The sequence below is a fragment of the Telopea speciosissima genome, chromosome 6 (assembly GCF_018873765.1).
Source record: "Telopea speciosissima isolate NSW1024214 ecotype Mountain lineage chromosome 6, Tspe_v1, whole genome shotgun sequence".
Classification (NCBI taxonomy): domain Eukaryota; kingdom Viridiplantae; phylum Streptophyta; class Magnoliopsida; order Proteales; family Proteaceae; genus Telopea; species Telopea speciosissima.
The window spans coordinates 41,225,550-41,250,455 of NC_057921.1; the positions used below are offsets into that span (position 1 = coordinate 41,225,550).

At 38.7% G+C, this 24,906-nt stretch overlaps 1 protein-coding gene across 5 annotated transcripts in view; it reads right to left on the minus strand.

The window, feature by feature from the left end:
• Nucleotides 1–7,442: 7,442 nt before the first annotated feature.
• The window catches only part of LOC122664561 (ubiquitin receptor RAD23c-like), a 38,941-nt gene continuing 21,477 nt past the window's right edge, over nt 7,443–24,906 (minus strand). For 2 of the 5 annotated variants that reach the window (XM_043860431.1, XM_043860429.1), the window contains 9 exons: nt 21,749–21,825; nt 21,572–21,631; nt 20,157–20,337; nt 9,728–9,877; nt 9,585–9,650; nt 9,198–9,245; nt 8,990–9,099; nt 8,834–8,912; nt 7,443–7,761 (listed from right to left, as the gene is read on the minus strand). In XM_043860431.1, the coding sequence (XP_043716366.1) occupies nt 7,645–7,761; nt 8,834–8,912; nt 8,990–9,099; nt 9,198–9,245; nt 9,585–9,650; nt 9,728–9,877; nt 20,157–20,337; nt 21,572–21,631; nt 21,749–21,825 (888 nt within the window). In that variant the 3' untranslated portion in view covers nt 7,443–7,644. Of the gene's footprint in view, nt 7,762–8,833; nt 8,913–8,989; nt 9,100–9,197; nt 9,246–9,584; nt 9,651–9,727; nt 9,878–20,156; nt 20,338–21,571; nt 21,656–21,748; nt 21,826–24,906 lie in introns of all 5 variants that reach the window. The other 3 variants (XM_043860430.1, XM_043860426.1, XM_043860428.1) reach the window with 2 other exon arrangements.

The following is a 24,906-nucleotide window of genomic DNA, read 5'->3' on the forward strand; positions in this document are numbered from 1 at the left end:
TTAGTGTCTGTTAGACACTCTTCTAACATATAGCACCATCTGTCATCACTAAACAGATATCCACATATGATCTTTTAGGTCATCTTGGCAGTTACCTAATGTGCTACTCCAAGATTATTCAAATATAAAATAAGCAATATCACTCCATATGTATTCTTGAGGTCACATTAAACTACCAACATTAGATGCACAAAGAGTATTATTAACCTGAGTTCACTGAGTATTGATAAATCTGTTTTCTTTCATAAGAAGTCTTTTGAGACAAACCAAGAATACATATAGTTCTATTACGGTGAATCTTAATACCTAAACAGAAGAGGTTTCACCAAGATTTTCTTATCAAAATGGTTACTACTGTTTTGTCTCATGTAAAAAAGGTAACATTATTACTTACAGTAGGAATATCGTTACAATAAAATACAAGAAAATATTATCTAACTCCATTTCACTCAACTTGCACGACATAATTAGTAATTTATAATATATTCACAAACACACTCACACTATTATAAGAACTGGGTGTCAACAACACTAAATCCGTGCAAGTGTCCTTTAAAGCTCATCATGAACAATGAATCTTCTGTTTATAGGTATAATGAGTTTCTGTTCCTTAGCACTCTCAATTAAATTGACACTTTTCTTTACGGTTATGTCCGTAATGTATATTATGACTATCAGACATAATCGATTTGACTCCTCCCACTTTTCATAAATACCTTTATCTTCAATGGAGCTGTCAGCCAATGGCTTAGGAGGTCTATCAACTCTAAAATGGTAAAATCAATTCTCAGTATAGCTACAGAAAATATTAAAGAATCTGTTTCATTCCCTAAATTGTAACCATTCAAGATTTTGATGGAAGATAATTGAGAAGTTAAGGCTGGTAAATATGATTACACAAAATTTATCAAAACATACAATATGTAATAACTGAAGGCATATCTATATCCCAATAATATGACTGAAACTGATTAATTAGGGCTTATTAATCAGACTTATCCTAGTTTTATTTTCAGTAACTGTAGGAAAACATAAACTGGGGTGAGATCCAGCGTCATCAGGGTCACACCTGTGGTGGCAAGATCGCCCAACACGTAGTGAAATCTCTCACATGCAAGGCGAGACGCTTGAAACAACACCTCTAAAGATTCTGTCACCTGTGGTGGCAAGACAAGAACCTCCAAAGTAGCGAAACCCAAAACGTCACCCTCACACCGTCAAGCAAAATCGATCAAATGATGACTCACCTGTGGTGCCAAGAGCACATCATTCGTCATATAGTTTCCTTGATTGCAATCCATCCGAATAGTCAATGATGATCTCACAATCCAAATAACTAGCCCACTAAGTGGAAGCATAATCACTTAAATCATGAACCCCATAAACTTGGATTGCCACTGAATGCCCATTTTATTTCAATAATGTCCATCAAGATTGCCTTTATCATGAAACACACATAGCCAATATATTTACAGAAATGTCACCTAAATTAATCTTTTCGTGACGTTAAGAATTATCCTAGGATGTCAATATCATGAATAGGCTACATGCAATTCCTCATGACGAAATCGAATGTCACAAACTATATAACACCAATGAGCAAGTAAAAATACATCAAATTGGCTAAAAATTTATGAAAGGCCAGTGTATTGCATATAAACCGATGTGTAATCCATCCATCACCCATATAGAACCAATCAACAGAAACGATTTCCAGAAATGAACCCAAAACACAATGATCATAAGGTCATATCTAGAATTCAGAAATTATTTCAATAAATCAAACTTAAACCGTATGATTTCTGATTCACTTCTATAAATAATTTATGATCAATCCATTTATAAGACTTTTCAAGTAGGTTTCATTAAAACTATGATGAAAGTATTTAATCCGTAACTTTATAAGCCTAAGCTTACTACTTTAATGATCCAAAACATCAATTATAAATGGACATCATCATATTCATCTTGTACAGAAGTTACAAAAATAAAATTTCAATCCCTTCACATATATATAAGGTTGTCTAAAATAACTTTATGGGATATGAAATGATGAACCATGTGACAACAATATATCCACAATGACAAACTTGTAAATACCAGACATTAAAGATTGTGTTTTTCTAAATGTCACAAATAACCAAAAAATGTACATCACTGATTATAATACCTCATGACAATACAGAATGTCACAAATTCCTTAATGTATTAATATACATGTGATTTTATTTACCGTCTTGTGACATAGTTAGATGTCACAACCTTAATGGCACTGAATCCACGCTTAGAATAATTCAAAATGTGATGTTGCATATTGTATATATATGTGACATAGCATGAGGAAAAACAAAGCATAGATGATTAACCAATTAAACAACCACTATGCACCAAAATTTATTTTATGTATCCAAACAACACCTTAAAAGGCCAATGGATACTTAATGCAGCCAAACAGACCCTTATGTGGGAGTTTAATTTAATGTCTCTCAAATTGAGAGTATACTTTAACACGCTCCTGACACTATATGGAACATTAAATTACCCTTGACTTAAATTTTTATACTCCCACCGATTCAAGATACTCTTTAAATTCATGATCAAAATGGTTCAAAAATGACTTAAAATAACCTTAAAATAATTTAGAAAATCACTTTTATTAAAATTATTTTCAAAATAGAATTATATCAACAAAAACAATTACTTCTGTGAATAGAATGCATCAAATCATTTTCTACGAATAATTCATAACCTGAATTGAACCAAAACAGATAAAATTGATCAAAAAATTGAACAAAGTCCACAATTACATGGTCCCACTGGTCAAACCATATAACTGGCTCGGAGTACATAATTTCATCACCCCACCGATTCGACCAATCAATATGACAATATGATAAACATGGCATAAAATGATGATAAGCCTTTGACAAAGAAAATTAATACAGGCTTATATCCATATTACATATTTTTAAATTTAAGGGACTTTAAAATAATAAACCATAAAAAACTGAATGGGTTCATTTATTTTCATTTAAAAGTCCTCTTTAAGTATGTAACAAATACAACAGAAATAAAAACTAAGTGTTACCATACATAAAAGATTCCCTATCGTGACAAAAACAAAACACCACATGGTAAAAGTACTATTCTATCGTGGCAATAGCAAATAGTCATGAGAGTAAAAAAGAATTAACAAAAAATCATCAAATATGAGCAGTCATAGTGTTTCTATCGGAACAAAACAAAATGTCACTAAGTAATATGGAACACAATTTTTTAAGTGTTAGCATTCATTAGTGTTCTCTATCGTTACAACACAAAACATCACGAGATAGATTTCATTTGTCCTATCATTATGTTTTGAAACATAACAAGACATCATAAAAAATGTCTAATCGAGACAATATGAAATGTAACGATGCAAATATATCATAAATTAAAATAATAAATTATCTCGTGACAATATCTTTTGTAACAATGTTTAAAACGAGTTTAAAATGGTTTACAAGTGAACCAACACGAATGAACCAAACTAGAACCGAACTGAACCAAGGTTAAGGATTCGGTCAAAGTTGAAGTATTGACTAGTCAATAGTCACTTGTTAACAAAAAGTATTAGTTACTTTAAAAGAAATAAAAACTTTAAAAAAAGAACCTTTTTGGTTATTTTTCCTTTTTTTTTTTTTGATCGATTGGATCCATTCACGTATAATAACAAAATAATTTAAAAAAAAAAAATTTTGCAGTCCCATTGATCAACCATGATCAAGCTCTGATACCATTGATAGAATAACTTATGCGGAACATTCATAGAGATCAATGAGCATACAATAAATCTAGGGATGTGATTGGCGTACCTGGATCCATGGTTGTGGGAGCCGAACTCTTGACGATCTCTGTCGCACACGAATTGCATTGGTCTAGTCTATCCTCTTCCACTTAACTTTAGGTTTTCTCAGGTTAGTCACTTAATGGGCCAGTGACAACTATTTATAATGGTGAGGATAGGGACCAACCCTGCATAGAAACTAGGGTTTCCTTCCCATTAAGGAAACAATACATTAGGTCCACACATAGTAACTGGACTCATACCATTAAGGTACCTTCTATCAACACAACTAAATCGATTTTATTAAAATAAAATGGGACTATGCTAGCCCACCTTATGAAAATCTTACAGTGGGAACCTCGTGCACTGGATACACCTTTTTTTTTCTATTTCTCTATCATTTGTCCTTTTTTTTTATTGTACATAACAATAAAGCATATTTAGGTTTGATTGATATATATTTATGGTGGTAATGATGCAAGGATAAAGTCATTACCAAAAACAAAATATAAGGGTAAAGTTGTTTGTAACCATTTTATGCCCTTATGTCAGACAGATATCATTTTCCAGGGGTGGGGATTAAAATATCATTTTACAAGAAATGTACAATTATTAGCAAAAATGAAAAATCACAACAATTCTTACAGAAAATAATAAATCACAACAAATAATATCTAAGGGAAATAAGGTCATTGAAGTAGTTTTCAAAGGTCTTGTACTCGCGTCTCTGACAGTAGAGCTTTCAAGGGAACTCAAGAAACTGTCTTGGTGGACGATTTATCCGTCTATTTTTCCATCTCTGATCGAAAGCAAAAATGGAATTGGAATAGGTCATATGCAGATAAAAATTGGATCAATGTTGAATATTCAATTTTTATAAGGGTTTCAAAGAGATCTCACATGTTGTGAGGTCCAAGCGTGGGAGAAATAAGAGAAGGACTGACTTTTCCTTCGGCCACAATGAATGGGAATTCATTCACTCAGGCAGCTTTGGATGTGCGCAGGGGGTATTGGAGGATATATCCAATTCACCGGATGATGTAGGGAAACTTATCCCACAAGATAAAACATTAAAGCCACAATTTATCTTATCCACAGTGAACCAAGAATCTCTTTACCCACCACATTAATGAGAAGATTCTTGGGGAGTCGATGGTCATGGTTGTACTTCCAAATCATTATCCCCTCCAATTTGCTACCCCCTCCAATTCCTCACATGGGGGCGGAAATTACCACCCTACTCCCTCCCCAAAAACACTGCCCAAGGTGGGGTCCACTCCCCCCCCCCCCCTATTAGAGGAATTAGAGGAATTGGAGGTGCCCACGAATTGGAGGTGATAATTATTCCTGTACTTTCATATCTTAAAGTAAACGAGGCAGTAGTAGTATAGGAAGGTTAAACTAATGCCAGATTTACAACAATTTCTATTTCAATTTCCAATTGATTTCACGAAATAGTCAACAAGTAAATTTTTGGTTGCATCAATGTGACATTCAAGTTTAAGAAATTCATTTAGTAGTTCAGTTTATGAGAATAAATTCTCAATAATTCTTTGGGAGAGTGGTGGTGGTGGGTGGAAATGGGGGCGGTGCGGGAAGATGGTGGTGGTTATGTGGAGGTGGTGGCAACGACAGTGGTGGTGGTGGTGGTGGCAGGGATGTTGTGGCGACAGTCGTGGTGTCGGTGGTAGTGAAAGTGTGAGACCATTCGGAGAAGAAAGGTGGTGTTTTATTTTTAACATAAAATTACTATTTTGCCCATCAAATTAACCATGTGCTGATGTGCTCTAAAGAGCAAGAGTGAATCAAATGAAATAGAAATTCTGAAACAGCTCCTCAACTATTTCAGAATTTCTATTTCATTAATAAAATAAGGTTCAAAAATCAAACCAAGCAATTTATAAAATAAAATCACCTCACGAAATTGATTTCTATTTCAATTTTGGATTGATTTCTTGAAATAGTCAACAAATAGATTTTTGGTCAAAAAATTGAAATTGTTTTGATTGTATCAATATGAAATATTTCAAGAATAAAAAAATCCATTTGATGGTTCAAATTCAAAGAATAAATTCTCTATATTTCTTTGGGAAGGATGGTGGTGGTGGTGGCAGTGACGGTGGTCGTAGGGTAATGGTGACGTGGAAGTAGTGGGGGTGGTGGTGGTGGCAATGGCAATGGTGGTGGTGGCGGCGGTAGCAGTGGCAGCGGCAGTGGTGGCAGGGTAGTGGTGGTGGTGGTGGTAACAGGGTAGTAGTGGTGGTAGTGGTGGTGGTGGCGGTGGCAATGGTGGGAGTGGGATGGTGGTGGTGGTGGCAATGGTGGGAGTGGGGTGGTGATCATGAGACCATTAGGAGAAGAAGGGTGGTGTTTTATTTTTAACATGAAATTATTTCTTTGGGAAGGATGGTGGTGGTGGTGGTGGTGGTGACGGTGGTGGTAGGGTAGTGGTGACGTGGAAGTAGTGGGGGTGGTGGTGGTGGTGATAGGGTACTAGTGGTGGTAGTGGTGGTGGTGGCGCTGGCGGTGGCAATCGTGGGAGTGGGGTGGTGATGGTGAGACCATTAGGAGAAGAAAGGTGGTGTTTTATTTTTAACATGAAATTACTACTTTGCCTATGAAATTAACCATGTGTTCATTCAAGAGCAAAAGTGCTATATCAAATGAAATAGAAATTCTGAAACAACTACTCAGCTATTTCAGAATTTCTATTTCACTTGATTTCTATTTCACTGAAATAAAGTGCAAAAATCAAACCAAACAATTTCAGAAATAGAAATCACCCCCTGAAATTGAAATAGAAATCATACCAAATCAGACCTTAGTCAAGGGTTGGGGTCCTCTAATGATGAGCTGCCCCTACTGCCATGTGCACCTCAGACACAGCAAGGTGGCGAAAAGACCTCCCTTCCCCTGCTCAAGCACCTTGCCCAAACGAGAGTAAGGCGCTCTTTACCACCTTGTGTCTGGGGCGCATGACAGTAGGGGTACCTTGAAAGTAGAGGATCTGGATTTGAAAAGCGTAATTTTCAGAGCACCGGTAGGAATGCATGGTACTATATATTGAATGAATCTTTTATCCTCCTCTCCTCAACTAAGCCTTGAACCTTAGACCTCACGGTTGCAGACATGAATCTCAACTTAAAAATTTTAAACAGGAGCAGTGCTTTCCTCTATTGATTGTAGCTCTAGCCTCTAGCGTAGTAGTAATTTTTCTTCTCTTACTCCCCCATATGTACTGTTGAACCAAACCAAACTAAACCCGGATCTTTGTCCCCTCCAGTTCCCTGCCAGGACCAGTTCCCCAAGTGCCTGTAATAGGTAGGGAGCACAATGACCACCCTACCCCTACCCGAACACTCTGCCCCGGTGGGGTCCACCCCCTTTATTACAGGTACTGGGGGAACTGGGCCAGGCAGGAAACTGGAGATAATTTTCAAACTAAACCAAACCCCAACCCTCCCCCCCCCCCCCTCCCGCCCCTAAAAAAATATTTAAAAAAAATTCCCAAACTTGAATAATAAAATGAAAGAAAGAAAAGAGAGGGAAGATCACAGAATTTATGGAAAAGAGTGACCTGAAAGATTGGCCGCTAACATCTATACACAGTTACTGATTACGAACACATTATATATTGTAATAAATCTTCACAAAGAAAAACTAAGAGAAGATGAGGTTGTGAGAGTGAAGAAATGTTCTTGGACTCCTTGTCTACTCCATAATATAGACTTCTCAACGCATAAAAAGAACGAAGGAAACAAGGAAGAAGGATAAACATAAAACAAAGTAAGGGCAATTTTTGTTTCACCGACTGATTATTCTTCAAATTCATGGATGTGATCTAGAAGGTAGTTGGCAGCCAGCTCTTCGTTCTTGTTGCAGGCAAAGAACACCTCCAGTACAATGGCTCGGTCAAAGCCCATGGCCTCAAGCTGATAAAAGGATAATGTCAGCACCACACAAAAAAATTAATAATAATAAAAAAATTTAAAAAAAAATCACACAACAATCAACTTCAAAATCCCACAACCCTAAGTATTTCTGACACAAAAAATGCCCATCAATTCAAATATCCACAATTAACCATACCTACACCAAATGTCAGAATACCATTAGGTTGGGATTGCAAGAGTCTCAGTTCAACCATTAAGTGCAGTGTTTAAACCCCCCAAGAGTTTGCCTGAGTTACACACCAACATGTGTACCAATTGTAGGGTCAGCTGAGTATACAAGCAGGTGGATCAGTGGGACCAACTTATTACAAATAGGGGTATCTAAGGTCCAAAAGAGTGCATCTAGTCAATTTCAGACCCAATTCTGATACCCCAAGAGTAACCACTAGAATCAGGTAGCACGGGTATGGTTCAATTAATTACCAGTAACAAATAAATTAGGTTGTTCATAAGCTACCAAATGTTCAAACTAAAGCATAAACCTGGTAGTTGTGAATTTATGATCTAAAATGTAGTTAATATGGCTACCACCCATCCATCCAACTGATCGCCTTGCATAAGCCAAAATCTTACCTATGCATACCAACAACCTACCAGTGACCAAACAAACAAAAACTTATTTCAGTACCTAACACCTAAGCAGGTAGTGGATATTAATATTAACTGGGATGTCATACAACTTAAATCACCAAAGCCATAACTTGGACATAGAACGCCAACAGCAATCTGAATATCACCTACTTATAAATCTAGAGGTTTTTTTTTTTATTTTCTATATAAATAAATAAATAGATATAAAATCGTAAAACATTTTGGCATTGGAATATCTTTTCCTCCCATTTCGTCGAGATAAACAAGATAAATTCTATCATTACTAGTTCCTTCCAAGAAAAAAAATGGGAGAGCCTTTTTTTAAGAGGTATTCGATATTAACTGGGTATGTCGAACTTAAGGCACTGAGGTCCCGACCTGAACATAGAACACCTACTCCATTAGGAATCTCCTGGTGCATACTGAACATCATATGACAAATAGGCAAAGGAAACATTACCCGTTCAATGGCTTCACGCTCCTCAGGTGTGACAGTCACAGACTGTGGCATAGATGCTGCCAGTTGCCCCAATAGATTCCTGAAACCACACATTGACAAGCAGATTAAAGCTTGAGTAATTCCATTATTATTCAAAACTATCCAACCAAATCTCACCCTTCTGCTCCTTCAACAGGTTCATTGATCAAGCGAAGGAAGTCAGCTTGATGGTCTTGAATAAGCCTCATTAGGTGTGGATTTTGCTTCCCTAGTTCTTGTAGCATGGGCTGTAGACAAAGTATAAAACACCATGAGACCTCAAAGAAAGAAACCAGGAAGGAAAACCTGAAAGATACATATAAAAGGCGCATGAATAAAAGAGAACCTGCAAAATTTGGGGGTTTGCCTGCACCATAGCTCGCAATGCTTGGAACTGCAACAGGTACAAAACAATTTCAAATCTCAGACAAACTGATAATAGCAGAAGACCCCAGAAAAGCATAAGTCAATTTCGCAATTATAAATACGAATGCGAGTGCGAGGCTTGCTCGGTCCTAGACATATTATGTATTCAATCTTACAAGTTACAATATTTAGCCAAAATAATTAATTGTTCATTTTCTCGTATTCTCCAAAATGCCTCCATCATAGACTAGGATAGAGAGAGGTATGAGCCATTACCCAACATGAAATCTATAGATATACTCAGGATGTTATCTACATGCATCCATTAGAGAAGTTTGAGTACCCTAGCAAAATAGAATATAGGTACCTGTTGACTGTTGCGTAGAAAGTCCAACGAACCGGCACCAGCATTAGAACCCACATTTGGAAGACCCTGTTTTGGCAAGGAGATAAAAACACATCACCCAAAGATTCCTGATGAATTGAAATCCAAAGAAGCTGTGCTCCTACCTGTGGGAATAGATCCAGTGGATTCGCATTTGGTCCGCTGGAAGGAGGGGCTGGTTGTGCAGGTTGTAGAGCCTGGGCAGGAGTGTTGGTAGCTTGACTACTCGCAGGAGGCCGTGGAACAAGGGGAACTTCTGCTTGCTCTGGTATACCCTAATACATTTTAAAAAATAAATGAATGATAGAAGTTCCAATGTGTAATTCTACTGGAACAGGTATGGCAGCAAAAGCGAAAGGGAATAGTAAAGCACAAACATGAATAATAACACAGAATTACCAACCACCATGCAGTAAAGAAACAAATGAGAAAGAAAAATACATCCATGAGTTAACTGAGCAATTTCTTCAGATCCAAAAATAAGGTCACAAATCTTGGGGGTTGTTTACCTAACATCAAAAAATTTAACAACTCCTTGAAATGGTAAAGCAATTTCCCAGCAAACACCCTTAGTGAGTACTGAGTAGACTCAACACTAGCACAAGAAACATGCTATGGTAAGAAGCGAATGAACACACAAGTTACTGCCAAGAAGGCACAGGGGAATAGTCGGGTGGGGGGGAGGAATTGCAGACACATGCCAGTATAACTTACTAGCAATTCGGTAATTCAAATTCAATCACCTAATAAATAACAAATGAATCCAACCAACTATTTGTTCATGAAGTTTTAAAGAATTACAGAAATCTTAAACAATAACAGACAAATTTTATTTTTCTTAAGAATCCTTACTAGTTTTTGTTCCTTAATACTGCCACTCATGAACCCAGCCCATACATCTATGGAATAAATCTAAGGCAACTCTTTCTTTACTTTTCACAGCAATTGCCCGTTATCAAGCAATCACAGATATACCCTTTGCAATTCCCATTGAGATTTATATGCAAAAAAAAATGAATATATGGGCAAGAGTAAATTAAACACAACACAGATGTCACTGAGAGAAAAGGTAGGCAAACTCAGTTACTCCAGCCTTCAAACACACCAAAGATGAACAAACCAACCCCTCTGACTAGCCAAACAGAAAAAGACACCCAAACTGAATTAATCTAATTCAGACCAACAGCTCCTACTGCTCTTAATGCGATCTGAAAATCCAGATTTGGATCTCAGATGCAAGCAGGCCCAATATCAAATCTATTGTCAGATCATAAGGTAAAAGGAAGCAACTGCATTTGCAAGGGAAGAAATCAGATCGATGAAAGGGGAGGAAAGAGAGATGGGATCAATCTACTTGGGAGGAAGAAGAAAGAAGAAGAGAAGAAAAGAAATCAGACCTGGGATACCAATTCCGTATGCACTGCTCGATAGCACCAAAACTCTAACAAAAAACTTATATCCTTTACTCAAATCATCTCTAATTGATGGGATATGTATTACATATATAGAGAGTAGACCTTCTAAAATTCCTAATTGGACTCATAAAGGATTCCTAATCACTCTAATAAACTCAATAAAGTAAATAAACTCGAAACAGAACTCTATCTAGCTAGTATGTATCCTAATCTAACTCAAACACTCAACTTAAGTACTAATCCTGTGTACTAACTTTATCCTCACTTTATGGGCTTATAAATTACATCAAGAAATGTAGAAACAGAATTAGGTTAATGCTTGGATGATTAGTTCATCCCAAGCACATTGTATTTATAACTATAATGAAATAGTAAAAATAATTACATAAGCAATGTGGGATTAAACCACATAAGAAACTAACAAATAATAAAGGAAAAAAGTCCAGAATACCCCCTCGGTATTCTGGCCCAATATAACTAACACTCCCCCTCAAGTTGGAGCATATATATCATGCATGCCCAACTTGACTAAGATAGGATGAAACAGCTTGCTACTCAATCCCTTAGTGAACACATCAACTAGCTGATCAGAAGACTTCACAAAGGGAACACAAACGAGGCCAGCTTCAAGCTTCTCCTTGATGAAATGTCGGTCAACCTCCACATGTTTCGTGCGATCATGCTGGACAGGGTTATGAGCAATAATAATGGCCGCTTTATTGTCACAATAAAGCATCATTGGAAGATGGACAGCAACACCAATATCCTGCAATAATCCTCTAAGCCACATAAGTTCACAAATTCCTTGTGCCATTGCGCGGAATTCGGCTTCAGCACTAGACCTTGCCACAACATTCTGCTTTTTGCTCCGCCATGTGACAAGGTTTCCACCCACAAAGGAACAGTAGGCAGAGATAGATTTCCTATCAGGAGAACCAGCCCAATCGGCATCAGTATAGGCTTCAACCTTCAAGTGACCATTGGCAGATAGAAGAATTCCCTTTCCTGGAGCAGACTTGAAGTACCTCAAAATACGACGGACCGCATCCATATGAGAGGAATATGGATCATGCATGAACTGACTCACCAAACTCGCAGCAACTGCAATGTCAGGGCGTGTGTGGGAAAGGTAGATTAGTTTGCCTACTAACCGCTGATAGGCACCCTTGTCAACCGGCTCACCCTCTTTCTCCCTAAGTTTTGTAGTAGCTTCCATAGGAGTATCTGAAGGATGACAGCCAAGTAGCCCTGTCTCAGTCAATAGATTAAGGACATATTTTCTTTGAGAAAGAAATATGCCCTTTGAAGATCGAGCAACTTCTATCCCTAGAAAATATTTTAGGGGACCAAGATCTTTGACCTCAAACTCACGGCCAAGAAGAATTTTCAAATCCCTGATTGTAGCATCATCATTACCAGTAATCACACTATCATCCACATAGACTACGAGAAGAGTAACCTTGTCACCAAGTCGTCTGATAAACAAAGTGTGATCAGCATTGCTCTGCTTGTAACCTGCTGAAATCACAGCCTTATGAAATCTGCCAAACCAAGTCCTGGGTGACTGCTTCAAGCCATAAAGGGCACGCTTCAATTTACAAACCTTGCCCTTAGTCCTGTCATCAGAGAAACCAAGTGGAATGTCCATATATACCTCCTCCTCAAGCTCCCCATGGAGAAAGGCATTTTTGACATCTAACTACTGAAGATCCCACCCAAGATTTGCAGCACAAGATAATAACACCCTGACAGTGTTGAGTTTTGCCACTGGTGCAAAGGTCTCCTGATAGTCAACTCCACAAGTCTGAGTGAACCCCTTTGCAACCAAACGTGCCTTGTATCTGTCCACCGAACCATCAGCCTTCTGTTTAACTACGAAGACCCATCTACAGCCCACTGGTTTTTTCCCTCGAGGAAGAGCCACAAGATCCCACGTATTATTTTTGTGTAGTGCTCTCATTTCTTCCAACATTGCTGTCTTCCACTTTCCATCTGTAAATGCTTCCTGCCAATTTCTAGGAACCGAAACAAAGGAAAGAGAAGATACAAATGCACGAAAAGAGGGAGAAAGAGAGTTATACGAAACAAAATGAGATATGGGATATAAAGTGTTAAGTCTTAATACCTTTGCGAAGTACAATAGGTAGGTCGGAAGGAGATGGATTACCAGGAGATGTAGGATCTGTGTCTGGAGCCGGCAATTGGATGGGTACTAGTGCTATAATGGGATGCAACTGCCCTCTTGTGGACCTTCCCCTTGTATAGGTGATCATGTTGGAGTTGTCAATTCTCTTCTGAAATTCACCAATAGTTCTCTGGATCGGAGTTTGCTCCCCCTAAGTAGGAATATTAACAACACTATTTTCTATGGTCTCCCCCTGTAAAGGATTCCTATTAGGTGAGGGAGGAACAGCCAGAGGTTGTTGGGAGGTCTCCAAAGTAGGATGGGCAGCATCCAAGGGTGGATGGGAAGCATCCAAAAGGGGTTGGACAGCAGCCGTGGGTGGTAAAGAGGGCTGGGCAGCCAAAGGCCCCTCTGGTAGAGGAATCTCGAAAGCCACATCTTCACCAGCACTCTCCCCCTAAAGAGGTGGCGAAGAATAATAAGAAAGGGACTCATGGAAAACAACATCCATGCTAACCATGGTACGCCGAGAAGGGGGATGGTAACATTTATAGCCTTTCTGGGTTGGAGAATAACCCAAGAAAATACAACGGAGTCCTCGAGGTTCAAGTTTGCTGGGAGATTTAGTATCTCGAGCATAACACACACAACCAAACACCTTGGGAGGCACAGTAAAGGAGGAATTACCAATTAAAACATCAGAGGGGCTACGGGAGTAAAGGCTGCCATGATAACCGCATCCCCCCAATATTGAGAAGGGGCATTCCTCACAAACATTAATGCTCTGGCCATTTCTAACAAGTTGCGGTTTTTCCTTTCTGCCACACCATTCTGGGCAGGGATATCAACACAACTAGTCTGATGAATGATTCCATGGTCAACCAAATATTTTTGAAATTGTGATTCTTTATACTCTGTTCCATTATCACTTCTCAATATTTTGAGAGTAGCCTAGAACTGAGTTTGGATCATTTTATGAAAGTGTTAAAAGCATGAAAAAACTTGATTTTTGGTGTGCAAGAGATAGACCCATGTGTTCCTAGAATGACAATCAATGAAAGATACAAACCACCAATGGCCAAAAATAGAGGGTTTACGATTAAGGCCCCAAACATCAGAATGCACTAACTCAAAACAAGAAGAACTTCTTTTATTTGAAATAGGATAATTTGAACGTGTCTGTTTGGCCAGAACACACGCCTCACAAAAAAAGTCATCCTTAGTATGTAGGGTGACCAAACTAGGAATTAAATGTGCTAAAATTCCTAAAGGGGGGTGACCTAACCTAGAGTGCCACTGGTAGAGTTCAAAAGAGACCATGGAGTTCTGGTGTAGTGGAGAAGGTAATGGTGGTGGAGAGAAACGACCATCATCAAGCAGTACAGCCCACCGTGCACTTTACCCAATCCAATCGTCTTCCCGGAGGCGGATCCTGAAACACACAATGAGAAAGAAAGAAAGTAACTGCGATTAAGATCACGAGTAATACTACTAATGGAAAGAAGGTTAGTAGTAAAATTAGGAATGTGCAAAAGCAGTTAATGGAAGGGAGGAAGTGCAGTTGATGATTCCCTTTCAGAGATAGATGAAAGAGAACCATCGCTACCTTGACCTTGTCCTTCCCAGTAGGAGAGTATCGATGAAACAAACTAGAGGAACCGGTCATATGATCTGTAGCCCGAATCTATGATCCAAGGATGGGAGGCTACGGAAGCACAATGACCGCCAAAAGGAATACTTGACCAGGCAAAGTGTGAACCGAATGAGCGGAAGAATTGGCGATGGCGATGTAGTAGAGGCGGCGGCGGAAGACCTCGGCATACGTCGAAATGCCCGTAGCTCATCACTGGGATAGACCAGTCGATAGTAAGGTGCAGTAATGTGATCTCTTCAAATGGGCCTTGGGCTTTGTCTTGGTCTTGGTCTTGGCAGCCCGTTTTGCTTCAAAGTCAAGCTGGTTTCCCATGAAGTTTCAGCGCCTCTCCTTGGTGTGATATGGTTTGTGGCAGTGCTCACAAACAACGATCCCGTAGTAGAATCACCAAGAGAATCAGTGCCAATAGGTGTAGGAGTGATGGGGGCAGCAGCCTTGAGAGCAGATCTGTCAGTAATAGGAGGATGTAACATGGCAACCCTACGGTTCTCCTCAGAAGAAACCAATGCATAAGATTGTTCAAGTGTGGGAAAAGGTGTATAGCCCAACACTTGAACACAAATGGGATCATACTCCATATTCAAACCAGCTAGAAAATCAGACTCTGATCTTGTCCACATGTTTCTTATAAGAGGCAATATCAGCAACTGTAGAGGGGTGAAAATCAGAGTAATGATCCAATTTGCTGCCACAGTGCATGGAGAGAAGCATAGTAGTCCCAAACAGAAAGGTCTCCCTGAGTAGTGTGAAGGACCTTCTTTCGAATTTCATAAACCTGGGCATCATTGCCAAGCTGTCCGTAGGTCTCTTTGCAAGCAGCCCAAATCGGTCGATGATATCAGAAGAAGAAAATTATCTTTGTAAAGTGAAGTCATAGAGCCTATGAGGTAGGACATGAGAACACCATTATTGGCCAGCCACTTAGTCGATCGGGGCCTTTATCACTAGGCTTAACAATAGTGCCATCAATATGGTCAGTGAAGCCACAGCCAACAATGGCAAATGAGGCTGATCTGGACCACAGAAGGTAATTTGAGCCATCCAGTTTGATGGGGTTAGGTGGAAAATTGTGATAATCTGTCTTGTGATTGCCATCATAAAATGTAAGCGATGAGAGAGTTGGTAGAGTCACCCATACCGGCAGCAGAGAAGGCCAAACAACTTCAAGTAAAGGCCCAAACAAATAGAACCAGCAGCCAAAAAGGAACCTTGATCGATTATGGTTTTTAGGGTCTTGAACAAAACCCTAAAGTGATGGAATCGATGGATGAGCCTAGGCTGCAATAAATAATATCAAAGTGGCTGAAAAAACTGAGGTAGAGAAGTCCTTAATAAGAGACACATCTGCAGAAAAACCAGATCTAAAAAAAAACAGGTGCAGCAACCCAATATCGATAGAATTAGGGTTTAAAAAACCCTGTAATGATGAAATCGATCTCAAGGTCTTCACACACCAAAAAACAGATCTGTAGAAGCTGATATAGATGTTGAAGGAACCCTTATAAGTGAAGAAAACACCTGCAAAAAATCAGCAACAGTGGGCAGCAATAACCCTAAGATCGATAGCTGTCAGGGTTTTGAAAAAAAACCCTGATAATGGAGGAATTGATCTCAAGGAAGTCTTCAATCTTGAGGAATAATTTCTGAACCAATAAAACAACAATTCTGCAGCAGCTTCTGGTCTTCAAAGAGAGGAGAGGAGCCCTTGTATCTGATGTAGAAGCAATCTCCAAGAAGGAACTGAAGAACCAATATCGCAACAGTGTTGATTGGAGTCTATCGAACAGAATTATAAGTCATAAATGAGGTAATGGGGGCAGCAACTGGATCGCATGATTACCTCATCAGTGCTGCCCTATATGGGAATGAAGAACAAGGGAGAAGAAGGAGAGAACTAGAAGAGAAGAAGATCGAGAGAGAAAAGAACAAAAACCGAGAAAAATTGGTGTCCGTAGTTCGAAATCTACTCTGATACCATTTAGAAACAGATTTGAATTAGGTTAATGCTTGGATGATTAGTTCATCCCAAGCACATTGTATTTATAACTATAATGAAATAGTAAAAATAATTACATAAGCAATGTGGGATTAAACCACATAAGAAACTAACAAATAATAAAGGAAAAAAGTCCAGAATACCCCCACGGTATTCTGGCCCAATATAACTAACAATAAACGTAAAAATAAGAAGCCCAAAGTCCATAGAACCCAACCATGGGCCAAAATAAAATCTTCTGAGGCCCGATTCAATTCGACAATCTTAACCGCATCAATTCCCTCGATGCAGAGAAGAACTCGACCACGAGTTAAGTATAAGGGCAAGAATAAAACTACTCGAACGTGGGCTACAGGCTCCTCGTCTGCAACTCGAATAAAATCCAAAATGTGAAACTTTGGGGTTGCATCCATGCCAGGAATATCATGTGGAAGAATGAACTCATGATGGGGAATGCCTTTCGCTCCACTGGTGATGTAGATCAAAGCATGGAGAAAAGAGCAAAAACACTGTTCACGAAATTACTGTTCACATGAATAATGATATAGGCCTCACTTGGACAGCTGGCTTAGAGGAGTTGATGTATCTAGGCTGTATGCCAAAAAGTACAGCCACAAGTGTAGGGATCCCCCTACACCAGTAGCACCGTAGGTGTAGGAATTACCCTACACCAGCAGTAAATATCGTGGGTTGATGTTGAGGTTTATTTTATTTCTTTTTATTATTAGACTTTTAGTTTCTTAGTTATGCTGAGTTGTACTCCTAATTGGGAATCCTAGTACTGTTGGGAATCCTACTTAGAATCCTAGTTAGACTTTAACTTTTTATTTTTGTTTCAGCCATTAGGCTATATAAACATGTAATCAGCACTTGAGAGCTCCTACGAATTGAATGAATAGAAAAGTTAGCTTATGCAATGTTTAAATCCTGAGATAGGATAGGTGAGAGGCCTAGGGTGAGCTACCCATTCCCTTCCCCCATTCCATTCCATCGATTGCAAGGTTTTAGGGTTTTCAACTCTTGCTGGAATTTCTCTGCCAATTGTTCGCATCATTCCCCTGGGCATTCTTATCAATTTCAAGTCGCTGCCAAGTTGAAGATCAATCACCACATCAGGGGCCAATCCCCCACCATCGATTTTTGGGAGAAATCGAGGGTTTCGAAACCCTAACAAGCTGATCGATCTCCTTTTCTCTCTATTCTGATCGTGTTCTTCTATTTGGGGTTTCATCCTACATCTACAAGGTTCATTCAACCCTATTTGCAGCTTCAACAGGTTACTGATTTGAAGGATTCTATTATTTAATTCTCTTGTTCACTTGTCGTTACCAATTTGAGGTCTCATTGTTCTCTTTCTTGTACACTGGAGATTACTAATTTGATCCTACCTGGGATTAGACCTATTCAGGTTCAAATCTTACATTAACTGGCTTCCAATGGTTATTTGTTCCACACTCTTCACATCTTCAATTGCCATTATTGGTTGTTCTTGTTGAGGCTGCATCCGCAGTGTTACCTCTTTCGGCTTTGAGCAAAAATCTTCATCAACTAATCCTTAGAAAACCAATGTGAAAAGGTTGTGCACCAATTTCTGTCACAAACAATGCCTTTTCATTCTACCAACCACTCTCAACCCAATTTAATAATAGGTTGAGATTAACAAGGTTGTCAAGGCGGCGCCTAGGCGTCCAGGTGATTTGTTTTGAGGCGCCTTGGTTGGTGTTGCCTTAAGCTTTTTTCACCCCTCGACCGCCTTGATTCGCCTATCGCCTTGACAACTATGGTTGAGAAGAATAAAACATTTCACAATACGCATCATCACAATATTCAGAAATGAAGAATTCGGCGAAGACATCATACTCGGACTCAATGATGATCTGGTTGGTCTTTGAGAGCATCTCCACCGCAGATAGCAAGACCAAAATTGTCACTTTACATTTCATCAATAAAACAATAGCATGCTTTCCATTGGGCAAGCGAACTCTAAACTTGAACACAAGGAATCCATGGCTAAGTTTGCTTTGATACCAATTAATGCATTCTGAAAATCCAGATTTGAATCTCAAATGCAAGCAGGCCCAATAATCAAATCTATGGTTAGATCTGAGATAAAGAAAGCAACTGCATTGTTAAAGGAATCTATGGTTAGATCTGAGATAAAGGAAGCAACTGCATTGTTAAAGTTAAAATCAGATCGATGGAAAGGGAGGAAAGAGAAATGAAATCGATCTTCTTGGGAGGAAGAAGAAAGAAAAAGAGGAGAAGAAATCAGGTTTGGGATACCAATCCCGTATGCACTGCTCAACAACACCAAAACTCTTAAAAAAATTCATTTTCTTTACTCATATCATCTCTAATTGTAGGGGTATGTATTAAATATATATAAACCTTCTCAAATTCCTAGTTAGACTCATAAAAGGACTCTTAATCACTCTAATACACACAATAAAATAAATAAACTCAAAACAGAGCTCTATCTAGCTATTAAATATCTTAATCTAACTCAAACACTTAACTTAACTACTAATCCCTAGTACTAACTTAATCCCCACTTTACGGGCTTATATAATAAGACACACAAGGTTCATAGAACCCAACCATGGGCCAAAATAAAGTCTTTTGAAGCCCAACTGACCCAATTGTTCAATCTTAACTACATCAACTCTAGTCATTGACAACTTGCTTTCTGTCTCTTTTTTTTTTTTTTTTTTTTGGCAGGGAAGGGGACCAGTTTGCTACATAGTATACTAATAGTCCAACTTCTTATTGACCAAATTAACTGGAAAAGGGAAGAACTTTCCTACAGGACCCATTGACGGTTGCCTATGAGCCACGGGGAGGTGTGATCCATCCATCAGATGCAATCGTTGAATGCCTAGATCACCCTTTGGATGGTCTGCATTTCAAATTTTGTGGCCTACATGAACCCTATAGCCGACCATCTAATGGATTCTTTTTCATCTGCTTATTTAAATATCAAATAAGCATGTGGCTGATGTGAACTTATATGGAAATTCTAAGTAATTGATTTGATAAAGAACCAAGTGGATTAGCAACTTCTCAAGTTTAGAAGTCAATCTCAATCTATGACCCACCATGTATTAAATTTTCTCCCTAGCCTTCAAATCATAACCAAGAATAACTTATTGATTTTGCCATCTAATGAAATGCTTTCGGGCTAAAATTTACCACATAAATCAAGGTGAAATAGAAAACTTGGCATTAAACTCAGAATCCAACAAGCTGACATGTGGGAGATATAAGGACCATCTGGACAAGCTTATCAAGACGGGGCCATCAAAATGAAAATATCCCCCCCCCTCCTCTAAATGGTAGATGAATCCAACAAGGGGAACAGACTTACGGAATATAAATATTCAACAGCTCTCTCTGGGTTGTTGAAAGCAGCACGCAAAGCACGTACAACAGTATCTCTGTCCCAACTCCCTCCACCCATATCAAGAATTTGCTGAATGGTTTCCTCAAAATTATTGCCTGCAACAAGATTTGATGCTGCCTGACCATAGACATCTGTTTCTGTACTGCTTCAACAATACACAAAAAGATTAAAAAGAATAAAACATGTACATTATGTGGAATATTTCTTTATTTCAGTTAAAGATAGTTTAACTTAAAGCAGAAAGAGGGGATAGCCCAGTGAGATCATACAAGACATTGATAAAAGAGAATCATCTCATCAAATTACAAAAGGTCCAAATTTTATTACTCAGAATTCCAAGGAATTACAATCCCATCATCAGGGTCTTATTAAAAGTAAAGATTAATAAGACATAAGCATGAATCAGGCCATATGAATACGACAGATTACCACATTAAGGGAGGAATCATGGGTTTCAAATCAACACATTTCTTTTCTTTTTTTTTAATCATTCTATTGGATATACTCGGCGAACAACCCCCTCCCCTCTTACCTGGCTAATTGCTCCTATAATGATTGAACTGCTAGATATTTTTCTATAAAAAAAGAAGAAAGGATCACATCCCTATCAAAACAAGATGGTTTCCATGTGGCCTGCTGGTCATTCTGACCATTGGATAGGTAGGGAAGTCCCAACATAGGACATGTCAAATTTAGAGCTCTATCTCTACCAAAAGTATGGACTTTTCACCTTCTCATTTTCAGTGGCCCCGGCCCCTTTTGTTAGACAGATTTTTGACATTTGCAAACAAATATTCTCAATGTCACCGTTTCAGATTGGGCAGAAAATCAACTTATAATATCGTGCCATGGACAACATATCCATTGTTCAGTTCCAAGCCAGTGCTAAATGGCCCAAGACCACCACCATTACCATTCAGAGGTGCCCTCTTACTACAATGTCAGGTGGATCCACCAACATCTCTGGCACAGGAGCAAAGGGACAACACCTTGGGACAGTCTACACAAGTCTGAATCTGTGTCCATAAAAGTTCGGCACCAGTAAACACTGTCAAGTAAGAGGAAAAAGCATCTAAAACATTATTTATTTTTAAAATTTTTTGGTGGGCTGCATGAACCCTGCCTATTATAAATATGTTGCGCACTAGTATTCCTACCACCATATACCCATTATATGGGCACTAGGCTGAGATTACTAGTTTAGGTAGCATTGACCTCTGCCTGATTTCCAACCAAATAGACACTAATTTTCTTAATCTTGATGAGAACCTGGTTCCAAAATTAGTCAGGCCAACCCAACGACCAACCACTAAGGTCAATTTCTCACAAGTAAGACCATTAAATCCATAGCTGAAATTTCAAAGAAGAAATACACTCACGAAGCAGTAACAATAGTCGCAGGAGCAGCAGCAGGAATTGGCACAGGAGCAGCTGCAGGAATTGGTGCAGGAGCAGATGGTGGACTGCACAATGTAGTAGCAACAAACACAAGTGATACCAGACGTAAATACACAGACCAAGCATAACTAATAAAACAGAAAAAGGGCGTGACTCACGGAGCCGAGGTTGGAGCAGGTGCTTGAGGTGTTGACACCGGAGTTGAAGTAGGAGGGGCAGATCCAGCCAAAGGGGCCTGAAAGTAGAAGCAGCCTGTTAGGAAGATTCCAAACACTCTAAACATAAAACACCAGAATTAAAGCATAGTACGTATTCAGGCAATTGGATGCGCACACAGAATCACAGATACAACACCCCCCCCCCCCCCCAACAAAAAAAAATTAAACCAAATTAAACAAGAAAACTTACAACATTTTTTCTCTTTGTCAAACAAATTTCAAGTTCTGAAGTTTCTACATTTAAGGCAGTGACTGAACCTCCAATCAAAGCTACAATGCTCCATTTCCCAATCCAATAATATCTAAACGAAATACCAATCCCCCATAACCTAAAATTCAATTTCTAATTGGAAGAACACAAGCAAAACCCAAAGAAACAGATATTAGAGGATTGATACCTGAAAAATTTTTTGGGACAAGAGGCCCCTGTTTGGGATGGAATTTTTTCTACGAAGTTTATTTGTTTCATTTTTTATGTATTCACTTCGTAGAACAAAAATTAAAAGGAAATAAACAGAGGATCAGTTAGTTTAAAAAAAAAATATGGTTGTACTGAACAAATCAGACAGACTGTTTGGGAAATAACAATTTAATATCAGAGGGGGGGATTAAAGATTAAAAAAATTTCCCGTTTCTTGCCAAATGAACCAGCTGCTGAACACAGGAGGGGCTTAACCCTGAATCCCTGATAGCAGGAGAACAAAAAGAGAGAGAGAGGGGGAGGGGAGTGATGCAGATGAGTTTAAAACCTGCTACCGCAGGAGAGGCAAATAGGCCTTAAAAGGCCTTTTTAATGTGCGTTTCCAAACAGGCCTTAGTAGCCTGTTTAAGGTAAATGGCGGCTGGGTCCACCAGCCAAACCGTGAGCTAGCTATTAGCTGATATTTAGTTGTTTTTAAATTCTTATCAGATTTTCAATTTAAAGTCCAAGTTGTACCAAGACTCCTCCCACGTAGGAGTCCTTTCTTATGACTTTTTATTTCCTATTTCTATTAGCCCTATGATTGCTTTCAGTTTCCTTGTAAGAACCTAAGTCTGCTACTTGCTTTTAAAGACATTGTACGAGCCAATGCTCACTCACGATTATGAATAAAGAATTGTCGTCTTCCTCCATAGAGCTGCTGTGGGATTCAGTGAAGGGCGGGAAGTCCTTGGGATCAGCGGGATTCTGATCCGAATTTATCAGGTGGGAAGCTCAGATTACTCTTCTATTTTCCATCTCCTCTGTTCCTCTATAGCTTTCTGTACTGGTGAGTGTTGAATCCTATTTTGGGTGCTTATATTCTGCTATTAAATTGTGATTGACAAGATGGTTTGTTGATGATAAAAAATACCTAACAGATTGGGTTTAAAAGTTGCTTTATTGCTGGAATATCTCACTGTCAGTGTCAGATCTTAGTTTTTTGTTGTTGCTGTTGTTGCTGTTGTTGTTGTTGTTGTTGTATCTCACTGTTGGATGCTCTGTTTTTCTGTGTTTTTTCTGCAATTACTATTCATCCACCCATTTGTTGTTAGTAATATTTTGGGGATATCACCCATTAGGAAGACTCATCCTGCGACCAGAAATTCAGCCTGATTAGATGCATAGATGTGTTGATCTGGCTAGTTCCTTAAATTCTGGACATCTCACCTCATATATCGGAAAGTTCCTCACAGTTCTGTACCTAGCCATTAGATTACAGGTAGCTTTTGGGGATTGGTTCTATCCCTCAAATACTGAACTCAACCTGGCTTTAAGGCAGATCTGACAATCTGAGTTATTGATCTGCTGTAACTAGAGTTCTCCTATATTCAGGTCTCAAGTTCCAGATTTCACTGTTTTGACTCTTGGGTTAAATCTGGCTGTTGAATCGTTACAGTACTTAGAGGTTTTGTTAATCTAACATCATTCTACCTTTAACCAGAATTTGAACTCCATCCTTACATAATCCTACCTTTAACCAGAATTTGAACTCCATCCTTAAGGTTAACTTTTGACCCCATTGTTGACCTATTTCTGTTTTAGGGCTACTTGTGATTCTGTATAGGGGTGTGTAATTCTGAACCTAGGGTTCATCCTATCTATCACCCATCAGAGGGAGGGGGGGAGAACAAGAGAGAACACAAAACATATTAAAATTAGAAGAAGAGAAAATGTCACCTTGCATGAAGGGAATCAGTTATCTTGTATCATTAATCGAGCTTAGGCACCTAACATATGAAGATCACCACTCCACCATTGATGCCATTTTTGTAATGGCTCGATAAATATGATAGGCTTTAGAAATCAAAGCCCAAAACCAGTTCACTCTCCAAGCCTTTTGGCTCAGGTTACGATCCAAACAAGGCCCATCATTGTGTATTTATTCAGCTTTTATTTAAGTGGGGGTTTATTTTGTTTCTCAGGGGCATTATTGTAATCCTTCTTCTAAATAATATTAAAAGTTAGCTGTCAAGAATTGAAAGGCCCAATTAGTAGTCGTGGTCCTTAGTTTTAATATTAATAGTTGACTGTGTTAGGTTGTTACTTCTATTAGACATTGCTTAGGTGTTTGAAGTCAAATCGGTGTCTTGTTTCTGATTTTATTTAAAGGCAAAAGTAACCCAACCCCCTCAGTTGAATAGTTGGATTTTTCGGGGGAGGGAGGGGAGGAAGAAGAATTGTTTGCTGAAAGCTCCTCTCCCCTATCCCTCCCGATCCTTTCACTTTCTTTCTTTCTTTCCCTCCTCCTTCTCCCTAGCAGGTCGAACCCTCTCTTTTTTAACTCAACCAATTTGAACTTTTTCCCCTCAGTAGCAACAATGTCGCTATTCATCCCTTCTCTCTCTCTCTCTCTCTCTCTGTTGACCGCCGCAGGTACTAAGAAGAATATTCTGCTATGTGGTTCCTTTGTAACAGGTCAGTCCCATTATTTTACATTCTGTAAATAAGAGATTAAACATCTGATGTATTTCTGCACCTATTAGCTTACTATTCTGTTTCTGCTATCATTCCCTCTCTGTTTCAAAGATCTGAAAATAATATCAATCCTATAATTCTGCTTCAGTATTAATTCTTTCTGATTTCAGAACTGATATTTAACTTCAGTCCAATATTCTGTTATAAAACCAGATATGTT